We start from the raw sequence: 15,577 nt of genomic DNA on the forward strand, positions 1-15,577 counted from the left end.
ATGAAGGAATCCAAACTTCCCAGCACAGTGTACACTGACATTTTTGCTGTTGTTGTTTCTTAAGTACAGCTTGTGTTGAACTAACTCCACGAGTCACTAACAGACCTTAGACAAGTTTGAAGAGAGAAACTTTAGATAGTTGTTTGGGTTATAGATGCGAGGTGACCGTCACCATGGAGTGCTTGTTAAAATTCAGGGTCTCTGGGTTTTCAGGGTCCCTGAGCCAGGGACACGTACATTTTAGCAACATCATCAGTGGATTCTCTTGAGGTCTAAAGATTGAAAATCACGGGTAGACGTCTTGCTAGTTCTAGATATTATTCTGTTTTAATGTAATCACAGACACAGAATGGTGGGAGGGGAATCGAGGCTACACTTCGGGCCCTGGAGCTTCCGTACTTTATCTTTAATATGAGCTCTGTTTTCTGCTGCAGCTTATCACAAACGCTTTCTCTTTGTAGATAAGGGACAAGCAATCTTTGCTGTGTTTCGTTGATAACTGTCCCTTTTCCCCTTTGGAATCTTAAGCATCCTTTGGTGGCCACTTGATCCATCTCTGCGATGAGTCACCGCTGCACTTCCACACACACCTCCAGGCACCAAAATCAAATCAAATCAAAAGCTCTTTTGCAAGAGGACAAGTTCCTTGCATTCAGCCCAATTGAACTTTAAAAATGACTTCCTATTGACACTCACTGGTTCCCTGCTGTGCATGACTTCCAACAGAATTAAGTTTAGCATTTAATTGTATGCAGCTATTGATATATGTCTTTTGACAGAAGGATTCTTAAAATAATTTTCCAGGGTTTTGTTTTTGTTTTTTTTCCCACTTAAGGCTGCTGAGGACTCCACCGGAACATTTGAGTCACTCTGAGGAAACTCTGGAGATTCAGCTATTTTGTTTCTCCTTTCTTTTTTATTTTGGGGGGAGGGGAGGTGGGGTTGGAGACAGGGTTTCTTTGTATCGCCCTGTCTGTCCTGGAACTCACTCTGTAGAGCAGGTTGGCCTCAAACGCAGAAATCCGCCTGCCTCTGCCTCCCGAGTGCTAGGCTTAAAGGCATGCGCCACCACTGCCAGGCAGGAGCCTCAGCTTTTTGCTCAGCACGGTGCATTTGCAGGCTGGGAGTTTTGTCAGAGTGGAGCCAGTGCGGTGATGCTGCTCTACTCCTTGGACTGAGTGCTGCGGGGACACCAGCTTCTTCTGTAACCCCGCCCCCTGGTTAGGAATGGGCGTGGCCCTAGGAGGAAAAATGAAAGGCAAATACCTCACTCTTTCCCATGCCTCTTTCTTCGCTAAATATTTGAAGTCACCGTGGTGGATTACAGGAGTCAGCGGGGCCAGGCACAGACCTCCTGACTGTTGGCTCAGGACTGCCTGCAGCGGAAATCACGGAAATCACGGGAAGCTAAAAGCAGCCCCGCTGGTGTGTGAACTCGGCTATCATCTGTAGCCATGCTTTGCTGGGCTCCTTTCTCTTCAGAAGTAGAGTATGGGTCTGGCTTTTCTCGCTTCCATAAAAGAGAGAGCAGGGCCACATGCTAGCAGGGGAGGGAGACCTCACAAGGCACATTTTCCCAGGTACAGTCGACCTCGTTCAGCGTCTTACTCCAGCTCTCCTCGGCTGTCCAAGCGTGAGCCAGGGCCAGCAAGGACAGGCAGCAAAGCCAGGAGACTGCTCACTCAGAGAAGTGGAGGCTCTTTGCCTGTCACTGTGTCAGCCTGGCAGCCAGCTTATCCCCTGTGGTGCCAAGGGCAAACAACAGTGTGAACACTGTTAGGGGAACATTGGCTAGGGTGACAAGGAACAGACTTTGGGCTGCACATTCCAATGAAACAGTGGCCCCAGAAATCCTCAAAATGCGTGTTTTCCATCGCATTCCCATGGATGCGGTTCTGTCCTTTTTAAACCATACCACCACCACAAAACAACAACAAAAAACAAAATTTGTGGGAAAAAAAAGGCTCATGTTTAAAAGAAAGCCTTTTTAGAACAGGGCGTGGCACACGCCTGTAATCCCAGTACTTGGGAGGCAGAGGCAGGAGGATTTCTGAGTTCGAGGCCAGCCTGGTCTACAGAGTGAGTTCCAGGACAGCCAGGGCTATACAGAGAAACCCTGTCTCGAAAAACTGAAAAAAAGAAAAAAAAAAAAAAAAAAAAAAAAAGCTTTTTTTTTTTTTTTTTTTTAATTTACTTGAGGGACGAAGGATTACAGCAATGACAAAGCTCATTTAAAGAGCAATCAAGAGGTGTCTTATCAGTCGGTGGCATAATGGGGTCTCAGACGGCATCACTGTTCTAACGGGTAACTTGGGAGTCCTCTGCACTTTTGCTAGGCAGAGCCCACTTGGTATCTTGTCATGTTTTGCAAGCTGTCCACCGCTACAGTCCGGGGAAGGTATGTCAAGAGGAGGTGACACCCCACATCTCACGTGACCTTCAGCGGTCCTGTGAGACAAGCTTTCAAGACAGTGTGCCTCATTGCTATTCTTCATGTTCTTTATGAACTTCTGTCATGGATCCGACTCCCCAATGTCCCTGTTTGTCTCTGTGGTGATTGGTTGGTAGGCTGTAGAGGTTTACATCATCTGTAGAGTGTCCATTTAAGATGCTGGGTTCTCTGAAGGTCAGCCTGCCTCACCGGTGTCCCCGTGTTAGGGGAAGGGTGCTCTGTACCTTCCCTCCACACAGTTTGCCGTATCTGTCAGCAGTATTGTGGTCCTTAAAGGCATATCAGTATAGCCCGCAGCTTAGGGTTTTCTTTAAGATGGGATTTAGTGATCTTTGTCTGACGCCCTATGCGATATAATAAAATATAATAAAATCAAGACAATGGGTGCTTTGCTCATTAGGACCCTGGTCAGTTCCAACTTGTCATTGCTCCACGACCGCCCCCTCCCCCCATGAATGGCAATAACCTTAGATTCTAATTCTCACAGTATCAGTGGGCAGTGTGCCTCTGACAAGAGCTGACAATAGGTCCTGTAATCAAAGAGGCCCACGTGGGTCGGAACTGGGAAAGGTTCAGAGCTAGAGAAGCCAGGCTGGAGTTACGGGAGAACCAGGAAGCAGAGGCTGAGTGTTGAGTACCATTGCCATGAGGTAACACCAGGCAGCTCTGAGAATAGATACCAGGAATAAGGGCACCCGTGCACACACCCAGTACTCAGAAGCAGGAGAGACAAGAAGTAAGGCCAGAGACATGGAGGCCCGATACCGGGGGACCATCAGCTCCTGAGGCTGGAGTTGAATTCTCTGCTTTTCCGTGAAATAAATGCATTATTCAGGGGCTTGGGGGGTGAACAAGGAAAGCAGTTGTTAATATACCACAGTTCTTCAGAAGGGCCGCTCTCCCTCAGCCGGGACTAAGTTCTCCAAGACCAAGTAAGTCAGCCTAGAGCCAACCCATGGAGCCAGCATCCTGGGTCCTGATCTCCACCCTCTTGGTCCTCAGCCCTCGGTGCCACAGGATGCCAGGGAGCAGCAGGAGGCGATATCAGAAGCAGCTGGCCTTTGTCTTCCTCTGCCAAGGGTGCTCCCCTGACAGAAGCAGCAGCAGCTGCCTTTCTGACCCAATTTGTTTGGAAACCTGGGAGTTTCTAGGGATATAAACAAGATCTGCTTCCTCTTGGGCTAAAGAGCTGGGAAGATGGAGTCTTTCTATTCTATTCTATTCTATTCTTTTCTCTTAAGATCTACAGGTAAAGTAGGCCTATCCTCAAACCTGACATTGCTTGAAATGCCTTGCTTAAAGGAGCACAGCTGCCCCAGCAGTGCCTGCCAGGAGCATTCCCAGGGGGCCTGGTGGCTTCTAAGGAAATCAGCATCATTGTTGGGACCGAGGTGTTGCTTTGAGACTGAGCTTTCTAAAGAGGCTGTCGGGGATTGGGAATCGCTTCCACGGTGGCTGTCATTTACTGTGACTTTCCCAAGGTGCTGTGCTGAGTTGGTCTGGAAAGGGGATGAATTGGCTCTGGTTAAAGCATCAATTAGATTTCTGATCTCTACCTGTGGATACGGTTCAGACAAGCAGGTAGTCTAGCTTAAAAAGGTAAAACAGATCTGAACTTGAATCTCAGTGGCCTCACTACCGGCTGCCATAGCTCCCCCCTCAGGCTTTAGACTTTGAAGCAACTGTGGTGCAGTCACAGAATTGGGCCGATATCCATTGAAACTGTATATATCCTTGTTCACGGTTTTGTTTCAAGGGGTACACTAGCTCCTTTAGGAAAGAAAAGCCTTGAAACTGTGTTAATGCCTCAGTTTCCCCTGAGGCCTCTCCTGAATAGAGATTCTACAAGATATACTGTAGTCTTCATGGGCTAGAAGAGAAGGCAAAACCAGCTTCAAGACGTCCATCTTCAAAGAGCAGGATTTTGTGTGATGTTCCAGGAGACCACAAGAGGGCGCACATGAGAAGCGACCCAGCAAACATGTCCCGTGATTCATCTTTAGTTTGTTGGGCCTTTGAAAATGAATAAAGGCTGCCTATCCAGCGAGAAGATTGTATATCCAAACAGAAATCATGATTTGGTAGAAGACACCCAGCAAATGAGGTCAGATACTCCAGTATTGAATCCTGGCGTGTTTGCATTAGATCAGAACGGGTCATTCTGTCAGCTTCTTCAAGGCTTCAGGGCCTCATCAGAAGAAAGGGTGATTTTTTTGTTCAGAGTTGTTGGAATATCAGAGGCAATCATCCGGGAGAAAGTGCTCGGATAAGGCGGCTTTGTCTGTGTGTGGAGGATAGGTGACTAAAACCTCAGAATCCTTAGAAATGCTGGGGGGCCCAGCAAGGAATCAAAAGTTAGCTCTAGCAATCTCCAAGCAAGCTCTCTGCATGATGTGAGTTATTGGGGCTATTTTGAGAGCAGCCAGACAGGGTTTGCCATTAGTATATTATAAATTCCTGGGGCCTTTTATGTAAATCTAAAATAATTAACTCCATCTGTGTTAATTTACTACTCGTAAGCAATTTCCGAGGCAAGGCTACAGCTGGCTGTTAAAATTCAGTCTCTTCTCACCTCAGGACATCTTTCCACAGAAACCTTGATTTCTGTTTTAGAGCAGTCAGTAGCCCCTTGTCCTGAACAGTTTACCATCAAGATGTGTCACATGTAAAGCCAGGAAGAGGAAAAGGCCTTGGCAGTAACCAGGGCTCAGGGGCTTGTGAGCTAATTTATCTTCGGTGCTCTAGTTAACTGGTTGACATTGGCAGTCTGGGGTGTCAGTAGCTGTTTAGCACTTAGTGTTCTGCTGCTGGGAAGAGACACAACGACCATGGCAACTTGACAGAGGAAAGCATTTGACGGGGACTTGAGTGCTTACAGTTTCAGAAGTCCCTTGTCACCATGTCAGGGCACATGGACAGACGTGGGGCTGGAGAAACATGTAAAGGTAGAAGTTCTGCATCTGGATCCACAGGCAGCAGGAAGAGAGAGACTCTGGGCTTGGAGTGGGATTTTTGAAACCTCAAAGCCCACCCCCAATGACACACTTCCTGTAATAAGGCCACACCCCCTAATCCTTTCAAATTGTGCCACTCCCTGGTGACCAAGCATTCAAATCTATGAGTCTTTAGGGGCCTTTCTCATTCAAACCACCACAAGCCCCTCGCAGGTTCTGGCCTATAGAGCAGATACCAAAGAGTCACAAGCCAATTGATCAAAGAAGAATCTCTTGATCCTAGGTACATTTTCCAAAGGCAAGGATTCTGGATGACGGCGTTGGAAAACAAGCCTCAGCTGTTAAGACGAAAGTGGACTTCCTGATGTCCACTGTGCGCTTAGGCTTGTCTCATTCAGAGTGCCTCCAGACAGATGCTGACTTCCTTACTCAGCCAATCAGGGAGCCCAAAGTGTTGTACAGTGTAGCAAGTCGCAAGAAACATAGAGCTAAAAAGCATACTGTGCTAGTTAGAAGCTGGGGCTATGGCTCTCCCCAGGAATGCTACCTGTTACACAGAGGATATGGCTCAAAGAAGAAAATGAGTCAAAAATAAAATACCCACAGAGCCGAGGAGCAGCACATAGGCAGGCAACTCAAGAACAGAGATTTCACCTACCAGTAAACAGGACCCACGGACGGCCAGTCTATCAGCAGTCTATTGATAGTTTGCCCTCTCCCCATTTCCCGCCTCCTCCTCCTTTGCCTCCTCTTGAGAATAAAATATAGAAACTTCCCTTCTAGTCAAAAATTGGGAAGGGGTTGTGGTGATAGCTGGTTCCAGAAGAGGGACAGGAAACATCCAAGGCGCATCTGCAATACTTTGTACCAGGAAATACAGAGCCTATCAGTCAGTACACCCAGGCCCTGGGGAAAGCACCATGCGTTAACATGAAAAGCATCGAGCCTTGAGCCTTTTCGAAACGCAAATGCCTTCGAGCATCGGAGAGAATACCAAAACACTTGAACTCAGCCAATATGGAACGCTCCATAGGACCAAGTAATTTTCTGTTCTGAGATTGAATTAGCATTCACTCTGCCTCTCGTGTACTAACTGCGTGAATCAGACAATGCTAATTGAAGAGCATGTTCTGTTTTTCCAAAGTAATTCTAGCTAATAAGTTGGAAGAGTGGCAGGACCAGGCAGGACAAGGTTATTCTTCGCAGCCTCAATGAAGCTACTGAGTCAGACGCAGATGTCTGTGGGTGAACTAGGAGACGGGACATAGATTGATGGCGATGTGTGACGTCATAGGAAGCTCCTTTGGACCTATGGTCTATTCGGAGTTCCCAAATACCCTGACTTCACCAAACACCAGAGCCAACTGCCATTTAATGAGATGGTGCGATCGAAGGCTATTCTACAGGCTGGAGTATGCAACCCCAGCGATGCAGCTAGCGGCTTTCCCCATCCCCCCCCAAACACCCCAAGTTCTCACTTTTTGTGGTTTCAATTACCTGTGGCCAACTGTAGTCTGAAGGTCTTAAATGGAAAACTCCAAAAACAGAACATTCTTCAGACTGTAAAGTTTACACCCTACTCAGTAGCATGGTGAAATCTCACACCCTTCCACTTGAGATGAGGGCCCTCCCATTTCCCAGCCTACCCAGACCCCAAGCCCATCTTGCCCATTAGTGGTTAAGTAGTCACCTCTGGTGGCTACTCTTGGTCATTAACTTGACACACAAGAGGGAACCTCCATTGAGAAATGGCCTCCGTCGGATTGGCCTGTGGATGGTGTCTGTGGTACATTTTCTCTACTGATCGGTGACGTGGGAGGGGCCTGGGTTATATAAGAAAGGGAGATGGGAAGGAGCCTGGGACTCAGATGGCAGCAACGTTTTGCCTTGCTCTCTGCTTTGGTGCCAGGCTCCAGGCCCCTGCCTTGAGTTCCTATCGTGGATTCCCTCAATCAGGGTCTATAACTTGTAATACAAATGAACCATTGTCTTAGGGTTTTACTGCTGTGAACAGACACCATGACCAAGGCAACTCTTCTAAGGACAATATTTAATTGAGGCTGGCTTACAGGCTCAGAGGGTCAGTCCATTATCATCAAGGTAGGAGCATGGCACAGGAGGAGCTGAGAGTTCTACATCTTCATCTGAAGGCTGCTAGCAGAATACTGACTTCCAGGCAGCTAGGGTGAGGGTCTTAAAACCCATATCCACAATGACACACCTACTCCAACAGAGTCAAAACCTTCTAAGAGCACCACTCCCTGGGCCAAGCATACACAAACCATCACAACCATTGTATCAGATCAACTGTGAGGGCATCGATGTGCTTGTGGCTAGTATTTGATGCTCTCCCTGTGTGGTTTCAGGCATCATCAGGGTCTTGGAATGACATCTCTCCCAGATTAGGGGCTACTGTAAGTCAGTAGCACAGGGAACATGGACGGTCACATGCCCCGGACAAGCAGAAAGACGGAGCCTAACACAGAGGCAATGAGCGGCCCTGGTTGGGATCCTAATGATTTAATAAGCTTTCCTGGGTTGAGAAAGGTGCCTCAGTGGGAGAAGGAGTGGCCGTTGCAAATGTGAGGACCTGAGTTCAAATCTAAAGCCAAGTACAGTAATTCCCCTGTGCCTACAGGGAGGTGGGTAGCAGAAAGGAAGCTCCCTGGAAGCTCGTGGGTCAAATATCCTGATAAACACAGCATCAACTCCATCTCAGAAACAAGGTGGAACCAGGTAGATGAGAGCTATTTTGAGAAAGTGGGGGAAAATATAAACTAGGTACAGGTACTGGAAAACAAGTAATGAAGGCCAATTGTATCAGAGAATTAATAACATTCAGGGTCTCTATAAAACCATGTGTTTCTGTCCTATAGCTACCCCCTATGTGTGCTCCATGTAATGTTCTAGAACAGGTAAAGTTTTTATTTGTAGTAATTGACACCTGCCATTTCCATGCTTCTGGAGGGTACTGTTACAATAATTCGATACATGTATTCAATGTGTGATGACCACATCAGTATAACTGAGCGTTGCTCTCTCCTCAAGCATTATTTCTACATGATGGCAACCTTCAGAGTCTGCCAGTTCTTTTGAGATGTGCAATACATTGTTGTAGACTCTCCCGACTCCACAGAACTCTGGAGGCCATTGGCCCGGTCTATTACTCACTCATTTATGCACTGGTGACTGCTTGTTGATTTCAGACCTCAGCTGTGGCGTCCAGTTTATTCTAGTTAAACATGGCACTGGGCATACTTTCTATGATAATTTCATTTTCTTTGGAAAGCCAGCATTAGGATTGTACGGTAACATAGAGTCATAGATGTTAGACCAGAGGCGGCTTCTTCACCCTTTTTGCTCCCAAGTAACGATAGGACATTTTTTTATGCCTCTAGTCCTAAAATTTTTAGTTCTCAAATATTTGATATGGAGATCTAATAGATTTATTGACAAGCTACAGGCTCCAAGCTGGGCAGATACTCATCTATTCTAACAATGCTGTATGGCCACTACTTCCCAGCACGTGGGCCTTTGCCTGCAGCCTGAGTTCCTCCCCTGCTCACTCTGTTCCCTGTGTGTCCTCATGACTCTCCTGATGATCTGCCTGTGACGAATCCAACCTTGTCCTTGGGATTCACTGATTGGGATCAGAAGTCCTGCCCTCTTCTCTTCTGCGCAGCTATAGCCTGGCTCTGCTCTTTATTAACCAATCGGGTGATGGGAAAGAACTTCTTTATATCCTTGAGATAGGAGATGCTTCAAACAGCATGGCAATGCCCGATGTCCAGACTACAACCAGATCTCTGAGCATAGCAATCAGCATCTGCATACACAGCACACAGAACCATCCCCCGAGTTCTGCTGTCAGTTTTTGAGGCACCTTCCTAGGAGGTGCACAGTGGCTGACGTGATTCACAATGTGTGTGGTGGGCTCCCCTTTCTGCACACCCCTGACGCCATTTCTTTGCCATCTTTGGTAATGATGACCTTTCTCGCTGGGGGAGGGGTGTATGGCCCATCCTGCTTTTAATTTGCATTCGCCAGTGACGGACGATGTCTCTGCATTCTCTCCAATGCTTGTTAGCCACGTCCTTAATTAAGAACTGTCAGTTCAGAAGGAAATGATCTGCTCTTTAGAGACATAGGCCAAAGTCTGGCATTTGTCAAAAAAAAAAAAAAAAAATCCTGAAGAAAAAAGAAAGTAACTGGAATCAATGTAGCTTGTGACAGTGGCTGCCACTGAGTGACAGATATAAGGAGGCTTGGCGCTCTGACATCTTTATCTTACAAGATATTTGAAGGGTTTTTTTTGTTTTTGTTTCGGGGTTTTTTTGTTTTTGTTTTTTTGTTTTTTCGAGACAGGGTTTCTCTGTGTAGCTCTGGCTGTCCTGGAACTCACTTTGTAGACCAGGCTGGCCTCGAACTCAGAAATCCGCCTGCCTCTGCCTCCCAAGTGCTGGGATTAAAGGCATGCGCCACCACGCCCGGCTTGTTTTTTTTTAATATTATAATATAATAACATCTCTCCCTTCCCTGTTCTCCCTCCAATACCTCCCCACTCACCTTCAAATTCATGGCCTCTTTCATTGTTATTTCATACAACTAGAGATAGAGAAGACGGAGTTATATAGATATAGTTGTTTTTGTTGGTTCGTTGGTTTTGACACAAGATTTCTCTGTGTAGCCCTAGCTGTCCTGAAGCTTGCTCTGTAGATCATGCTGGCCTCAAACTCACAGAAATACACCAGCCTCTGCCTCCTAAGTGCCTTGATAAAAGGCATGTACCATCTTGACCCAGCGTATATATTCTTAAATATAACCTACTCTGTATGCAGTGTTACCTGTGTGTATGCGTTCAGGCCTGATCCTCTGGCATGGGCAGCCAATGTTGTACTCTTCCTTGGAAAATCCACCTCTCGCCGCCCCAGCTCTCCTCCGTTGCCTGTGGTTCTTTGTGTAGAGTTGAGGTCCCCATGGGATTTTCCAAATCCATTTTGTCATGTCCACAAAGTGTCACCAGCATGACTGCCCAGATGTGAGCTGGTATTTTACTATTTGAAAAACTGTTCTTCCAGGGCTGAAGGAGGTGGCTTACTGGGTAAGAGCACTCGAGGCTCTTCCATACGATCCAAGTTCAACTCACACACACAGCAGCTCACAACCACCTGTTACTCCCGTTCCTAGGGGTCTTACACTCTTCGTTATGCTTCTGCAGGCACCAGACACCCACATGATGCGCATACGTTCAAACATGCAAAATACTTATACACATAAAATGAAATGTTAGAAAAAATTAATTTTCTCCAATAAATAAATGCAAATATGACCCATTTTGTGGCCTGGGGTAAAACCACAATTACAGAAGGTCCTAAGTATTTTTTTGTTTGTTTAGATTTGCAGGGGAGGGGTTTGTTTGTTTGTTTGGGCAGTGTTGGGATTGACTTAAGGGCCTTGGGCCATCCTAAGTAACTTCTCTGCCACTTAGTTACACCCACCCAGCCTAAAAAGAACATTTTAAAGAAACCATAGGTTAAATAAAACAGTATAGGACCAAGAGGTCAGAGCTTTGCAGTCAGTGACCTTGCTCGGAAGGCATCTCCGTTGCACGGTTTCTCTTTGACCTTGGATGAGTTTCTGTCCCTCTCGGAGCTTCTGTCTAAATGTCCCGCTACACACACACACACACACAGTAGAGACAGTAGGATCCTGTTCCTGTTGAAACTTCAAGCCTCACAGACATTATAAGAATGAAGTTCAGCTTCTGTTGACAGTGGACCTTCAGTTAGCAGCCCTCACAGTCCAAAGGGTCCCAAGTGTTATCAGGGTACCAGGTGGTGCAGGCTAGCTTCAATATCAAAGATGTGCTCTCTAGTCAGGGCCACATAATGTCACCAGTGAGCACCAGCACCTTTCCTGTCCAGCTATGCTGGCACTGGCAGGGCTCTAACTGCAGAGCCTTGGAGGGTGGTTCTTTGAACCCAGAACCAATCAGTATTTCCCACAAACCTCCACAGCACTGGCTTTTGTAAAGCATGGTAGTAGCAAGGGGAGTTGGCTGGAAAGAGGAATGGCAGAAGGAGCCCTCTTTCTGTTCAGCACAAGATGCTACCATGTGACAGGAGCTTGGTTAGCTTTGAGATAGATCAGTGAACAAGAGGACAACTGCCTTTCTCAAAAAGCTGCATCAGGGGATGTGCCACCCAGGCTTTGTTATAATTAACAAATACTCATAACAAGTCTCACGGTGAGATTTACTTTGGCCAAAGGCAAACTCGTAGTCATGCCACTTAACTCCCTGCATATCACTAGTGTTTCGCAAGAGGAAGTTTGGATTTTACTAGGTACAATACATTATGCATGTAGCAGGGCCGACTTTATGTAAACACTGGGGGCCGAGCAGCCACAAATGCATCTCCTGCAGGAGGACCTAACTGAGGACTGCCTGAGAGAGCAAGGATTGCTGGTGCAGACAATGCCAGCCAATCAGGAACTGCTGTTTAGAAGAGATGCTTTCAGGTGGAGTGTACTAAAGGAGCTTGCTGCAGTGTTCAGAGAGCTTGCTGTAGCATTTCTCACCTGCTCCCAGAGTCTGTCCTTGACTCTGCGCCAACTCGCCCCCAACCCTCAAGGGCAGGTTAGGGTGGGGAGCTAGCTGTCCAGGGCACAGGGAACATATGCACACACTTTTTCTTTTTTTTTTTTTTTTTTTAAGGAAGAGGTGCAGTAACAAAACAAAAAATGAAGGCAAGACTCTCCTCCTTTGTCAGCTCAGGCTCAGGTTTTACAGATTCCAAGGTTGTTCTTGGGGTAGGGGCAAAGCAGCAGGGTCAGTCAGCAGAAGCCGTCCAATGCTGACATCGCCAAGTCCACTATGTGGCTATGAAATTAGTTTGTGACGCTCCTTCATCTGAGAATCTTCGGCAGCGGAAGGCTCCCGCTCTGCTAACTTGGACATTTTCACTCTTTCCAGGTGACCTTATACAAGGACTCTGGCATGGAGGACTTCGGGTTCAGTGTGGCAGATGGCCTGCTGGAGAAAGGAGTGTATGTCAAAAATATCCGCCCAGCTGGGCCAGGTGACCTTGGGGGCTTGAAGCCCTACGACAGGCTCTTACAGGTAAGGCCTCAGCGGAGTCCAGGATCCTTGCCCCGACCTACAGGCAGCAACTTCCTCCAATGCTCCTGCATGGCTTACCCTTTGTTTTATCCCTTGCTCTCCTGTCCTCAAACTATGGAACTACTGGTGGTGAACAGCAGGGAAAAAGAAGTCTCTTTCAGGTCCCTGAATGTCCTGACCCTGAGCTCAATGCTATGGTTTCCGTTTGAATGTTCATTCCTCAAATACCAGCCGAGAGCTCTCTGGCCAGCTAGTCTAGTCAAACCACTGAGCTTCAGAGTCAATACAGAGACCCCCGTCTCAAAGAAAATGAGGCGGAGAGAGCAATCCGGGGAGATACTGACATCCACCTCTGAGCTCCACAGCCATGCTCTCACACATGCATGCGTACTTGCCCACAAACAAACACACATCTATATGAACATGTACTGGCAACACACACACACACCACAAAGAAAAGCAATATTACTCTGGTTGATCAGGGACATGGTGAGGAAGCAGGTGTTCACAGGGGAGAGCAGGGAGATGTTGGTAAGCTGCCTGTTCTGGACCTATCCAGTCCTCCCTAACTTCAGCGTATCCCGATGGGACATAGCTCATAAGTTAGATCTGTTGCTTAGAGGCGATGCTCCAGCCAGGGCTAAAGATTTCTAGAAGATGGGAGTTAGATAGAGTTTGAGCTTCTAGTCAGAAGTGGGAGAGAACCCTGGGAGGAATTCCGCACATTAGGAAGCCTGGAAGGACAACTGTAAACCGCAGGCCAGTGGCTCCCAACCTTCCTAACGCTACAACCCTTTACTCCAGCTCCTCATGTTGTGGCGACCCCCAACCTTAAACTTATTCTCATTGGACCTCTTAACTGTAACTTCGCAACTGTTACGAATCGCAAGGTCAATATCTATGCTTTCTGGTGGTCTTAGGTAACCCCTGTGAAAGAGTCAGTTGACCCCAAGGAGGTCATGACTCAATGACTGAGAACTGCTGCAACAGAGAGTCAAAACAAGCAGAGTTAGAGTCATTCAATCCCCCAAAGGGGGCGAGACTCACAGGTTGAGACCCGCTGCAATAGCAGATCAAAGCAAGCAGAGTATGTCATGAGAAACAAGGTTTGGAGCCCCAGCTTAAATGAACTTCTCATACTAGAGTAGCCAGCAAGTGGGGGCTAATGGGCAGCCATAGGGAGTTGTGCCTTTGACCTGGAAAATAGTTTAAAGATGAGTTCTCTCAGTTATATCAATAACAGGAGGCCCTTATGTGGGACACATAGTTATGGAAGAGGCTCTGGTGGGTGGCTCTTGTCCAACCCATGACCAGTTTATGCTGCCTATGGTCCTTGCTCTCAGAGTCCATGCCTAGTTCCCACACAACCTTGAGAAGGAAGCCAGACTCTGGGGAAAGGGGGGAGGGTCCCTGGGGTCTTCAGACAGAAAGTGCAAGTATAACATTTCTGTAACAGTTCAGTGTTGCACATTTATGGATCCTGGACAGGGAAAGTACCATGAGCCATCAGGGAAGCTCCTTAGTCACACAGACAGGAATGAAGAGGAAAGAAGAGAGATGAGGGGCCTACCAAATAGCAATTCTTACCAGGAGACTTGATGTTTGAGGGCAAACGGCTGAGTGGTCCATGTAAGGAGCAGGGCAAGCAGGAAGCACCAGCGAAAGGCAAACATGGCTCTACATGTGGCTCTCTAGCCACCAGCTTGAGACACAAGTGAGGTGCTCTCAGGCCTGGGCAGCCACCTCTGCCACTGTTCGTTACATCAGAGAAGGGGAACCAAGGACGGGCGGGTGTCCAGAGCAGTAGACTGTGGACAGCCAAGAAGGCTGAGGACTTGATTCTACAGTGCCCGGAGGTGAAACTGTGTCTAAGTACCCAGAACTTGTGCTCAGAAAGGGGGAAAGAAGGGGAAGTCAGGACTGGGAGTTAAATGCAAGGGATTTGAGCAAGCATTGCTCCTGGGCTAGGGGTATAGATGCATGCGTGACCTCCGAGGTCCAATTCCCAGGTTAAAAGAGGATTAAAGTTAGGAGTGCCTAGATCAGGCATAAGTTGAGGAGAAGGTGGGTTCATCCATCCCTTACTGAGTGAGCTCTGCATCGTGGTAGCCAGACAGCATGGTACTACATCCTTGGGAAACCCCTACCCACTGCTGGTCTAAAGCAAAGCAACTCCACCGCCTTAGGCTTTGTTTTCTTCCACTGTAAACCAGTGTAAAGTTCGGCAATGGGAGACTCTGGGAGAGGTGACCTTCCTGTGGGGACGGGAGGATGGTTGGTATGGTGACTTGCCATAGGCAGTTGCAGAAGATAAAGAGTGAGCCAATAGCCTTGTTCCTGTGTGGCCAAACTGAAGAGGAGGGGACCCCCTTGCACAGCCCACCTTCAGAATTACGCCCTCGCCTCTGGGTTTGGGAACAGTGGCTGCAGCAGGGTCGTTAAGACGCCTCTTCTTGGCTTGGCAGGTTAATCACGTGCGGACGAGAGACTTTGACTGCTGCCTGGTGGTGCCTCTCATAGCTGAATCTGGCAACAAGCTGGACCTGGTTATTAGCAGAAACCCACTGGCCTCCCAGAAGTCGATAGAACAGCCGGCTGTGCCCAGCGACTGGAGTGAACAGAACAGCGCTTTCTTCCAGCAATCCAGCCACGGTGGTAATCTAGAGACACGAGAACCCACTAACACACTATAGCAGTACTTTTATAAAACAGGACAAAAAACAATATCTACATGGTGCTAAAAAAAAAACAAACAAAAACAAAAAAACAAAAAACAAAAACAAAACAAAAACCCATTAAGATTTCTGTGACAGCTGAAGCACAGAGAATCACGTGGCATTAACGCAAGCACAGGGGTCTTTTAAATCTCCCTCATGGCTCATGTTCTCGTCCCTTCCCAACTAGAAGAGGTTTCTTAAAAGAGTGGCCACTCCGGTAACTGGTGGGTCCTTCTCTCCTGGGGCCCAGTGGTAGGGAATAAAGAAGAGGGCAGCCCATCCCTTCCCCCAAGTTAAGATCAGAGGAAACTTTTTACAATTCACCTTTACTGTC

General features: G+C 47.4%; 1 protein-coding gene across 12 annotated transcripts in view; it reads left to right on the forward strand.

The window, feature by feature from the left end:
- Window positions 1-15,577, forward strand: part of Grip1 (glutamate receptor interacting protein 1) — a 639,981-nt gene that overhangs the window by 613,307 nt on the left and 11,097 nt on the right. For 10 of the 12 annotated variants that reach the window (XM_085843198.1, XM_085843202.1, XM_085843197.1 and 7 more), the window contains 2 exons: window positions 12,380-12,526; window positions 14,992-15,317. In XM_085843198.1, coding sequence (XP_085699324.1) covers window positions 12,380-12,526; window positions 14,992-15,219 — 375 coding nt within the window. In that variant the 3' untranslated portion in view covers window positions 15,220-15,317. Of the gene's footprint in view, window positions 1-12,379; window positions 12,527-14,991; window positions 15,318-15,577 lie in introns of those variants that run through there. The other 2 variants (XR_015048471.1, XR_015048472.1) reach the window with 2 other exon arrangements.

This window comes from Mus caroli, unplaced genomic scaffold, assembly GCF_978045245.1.
Source record: "Mus caroli unplaced genomic scaffold, Mus_caroli_1 scaffold_9, whole genome shotgun sequence".
Taxonomy (NCBI): Eukaryota; Metazoa; Chordata; class Mammalia; order Rodentia; family Muridae; genus Mus; species Mus caroli.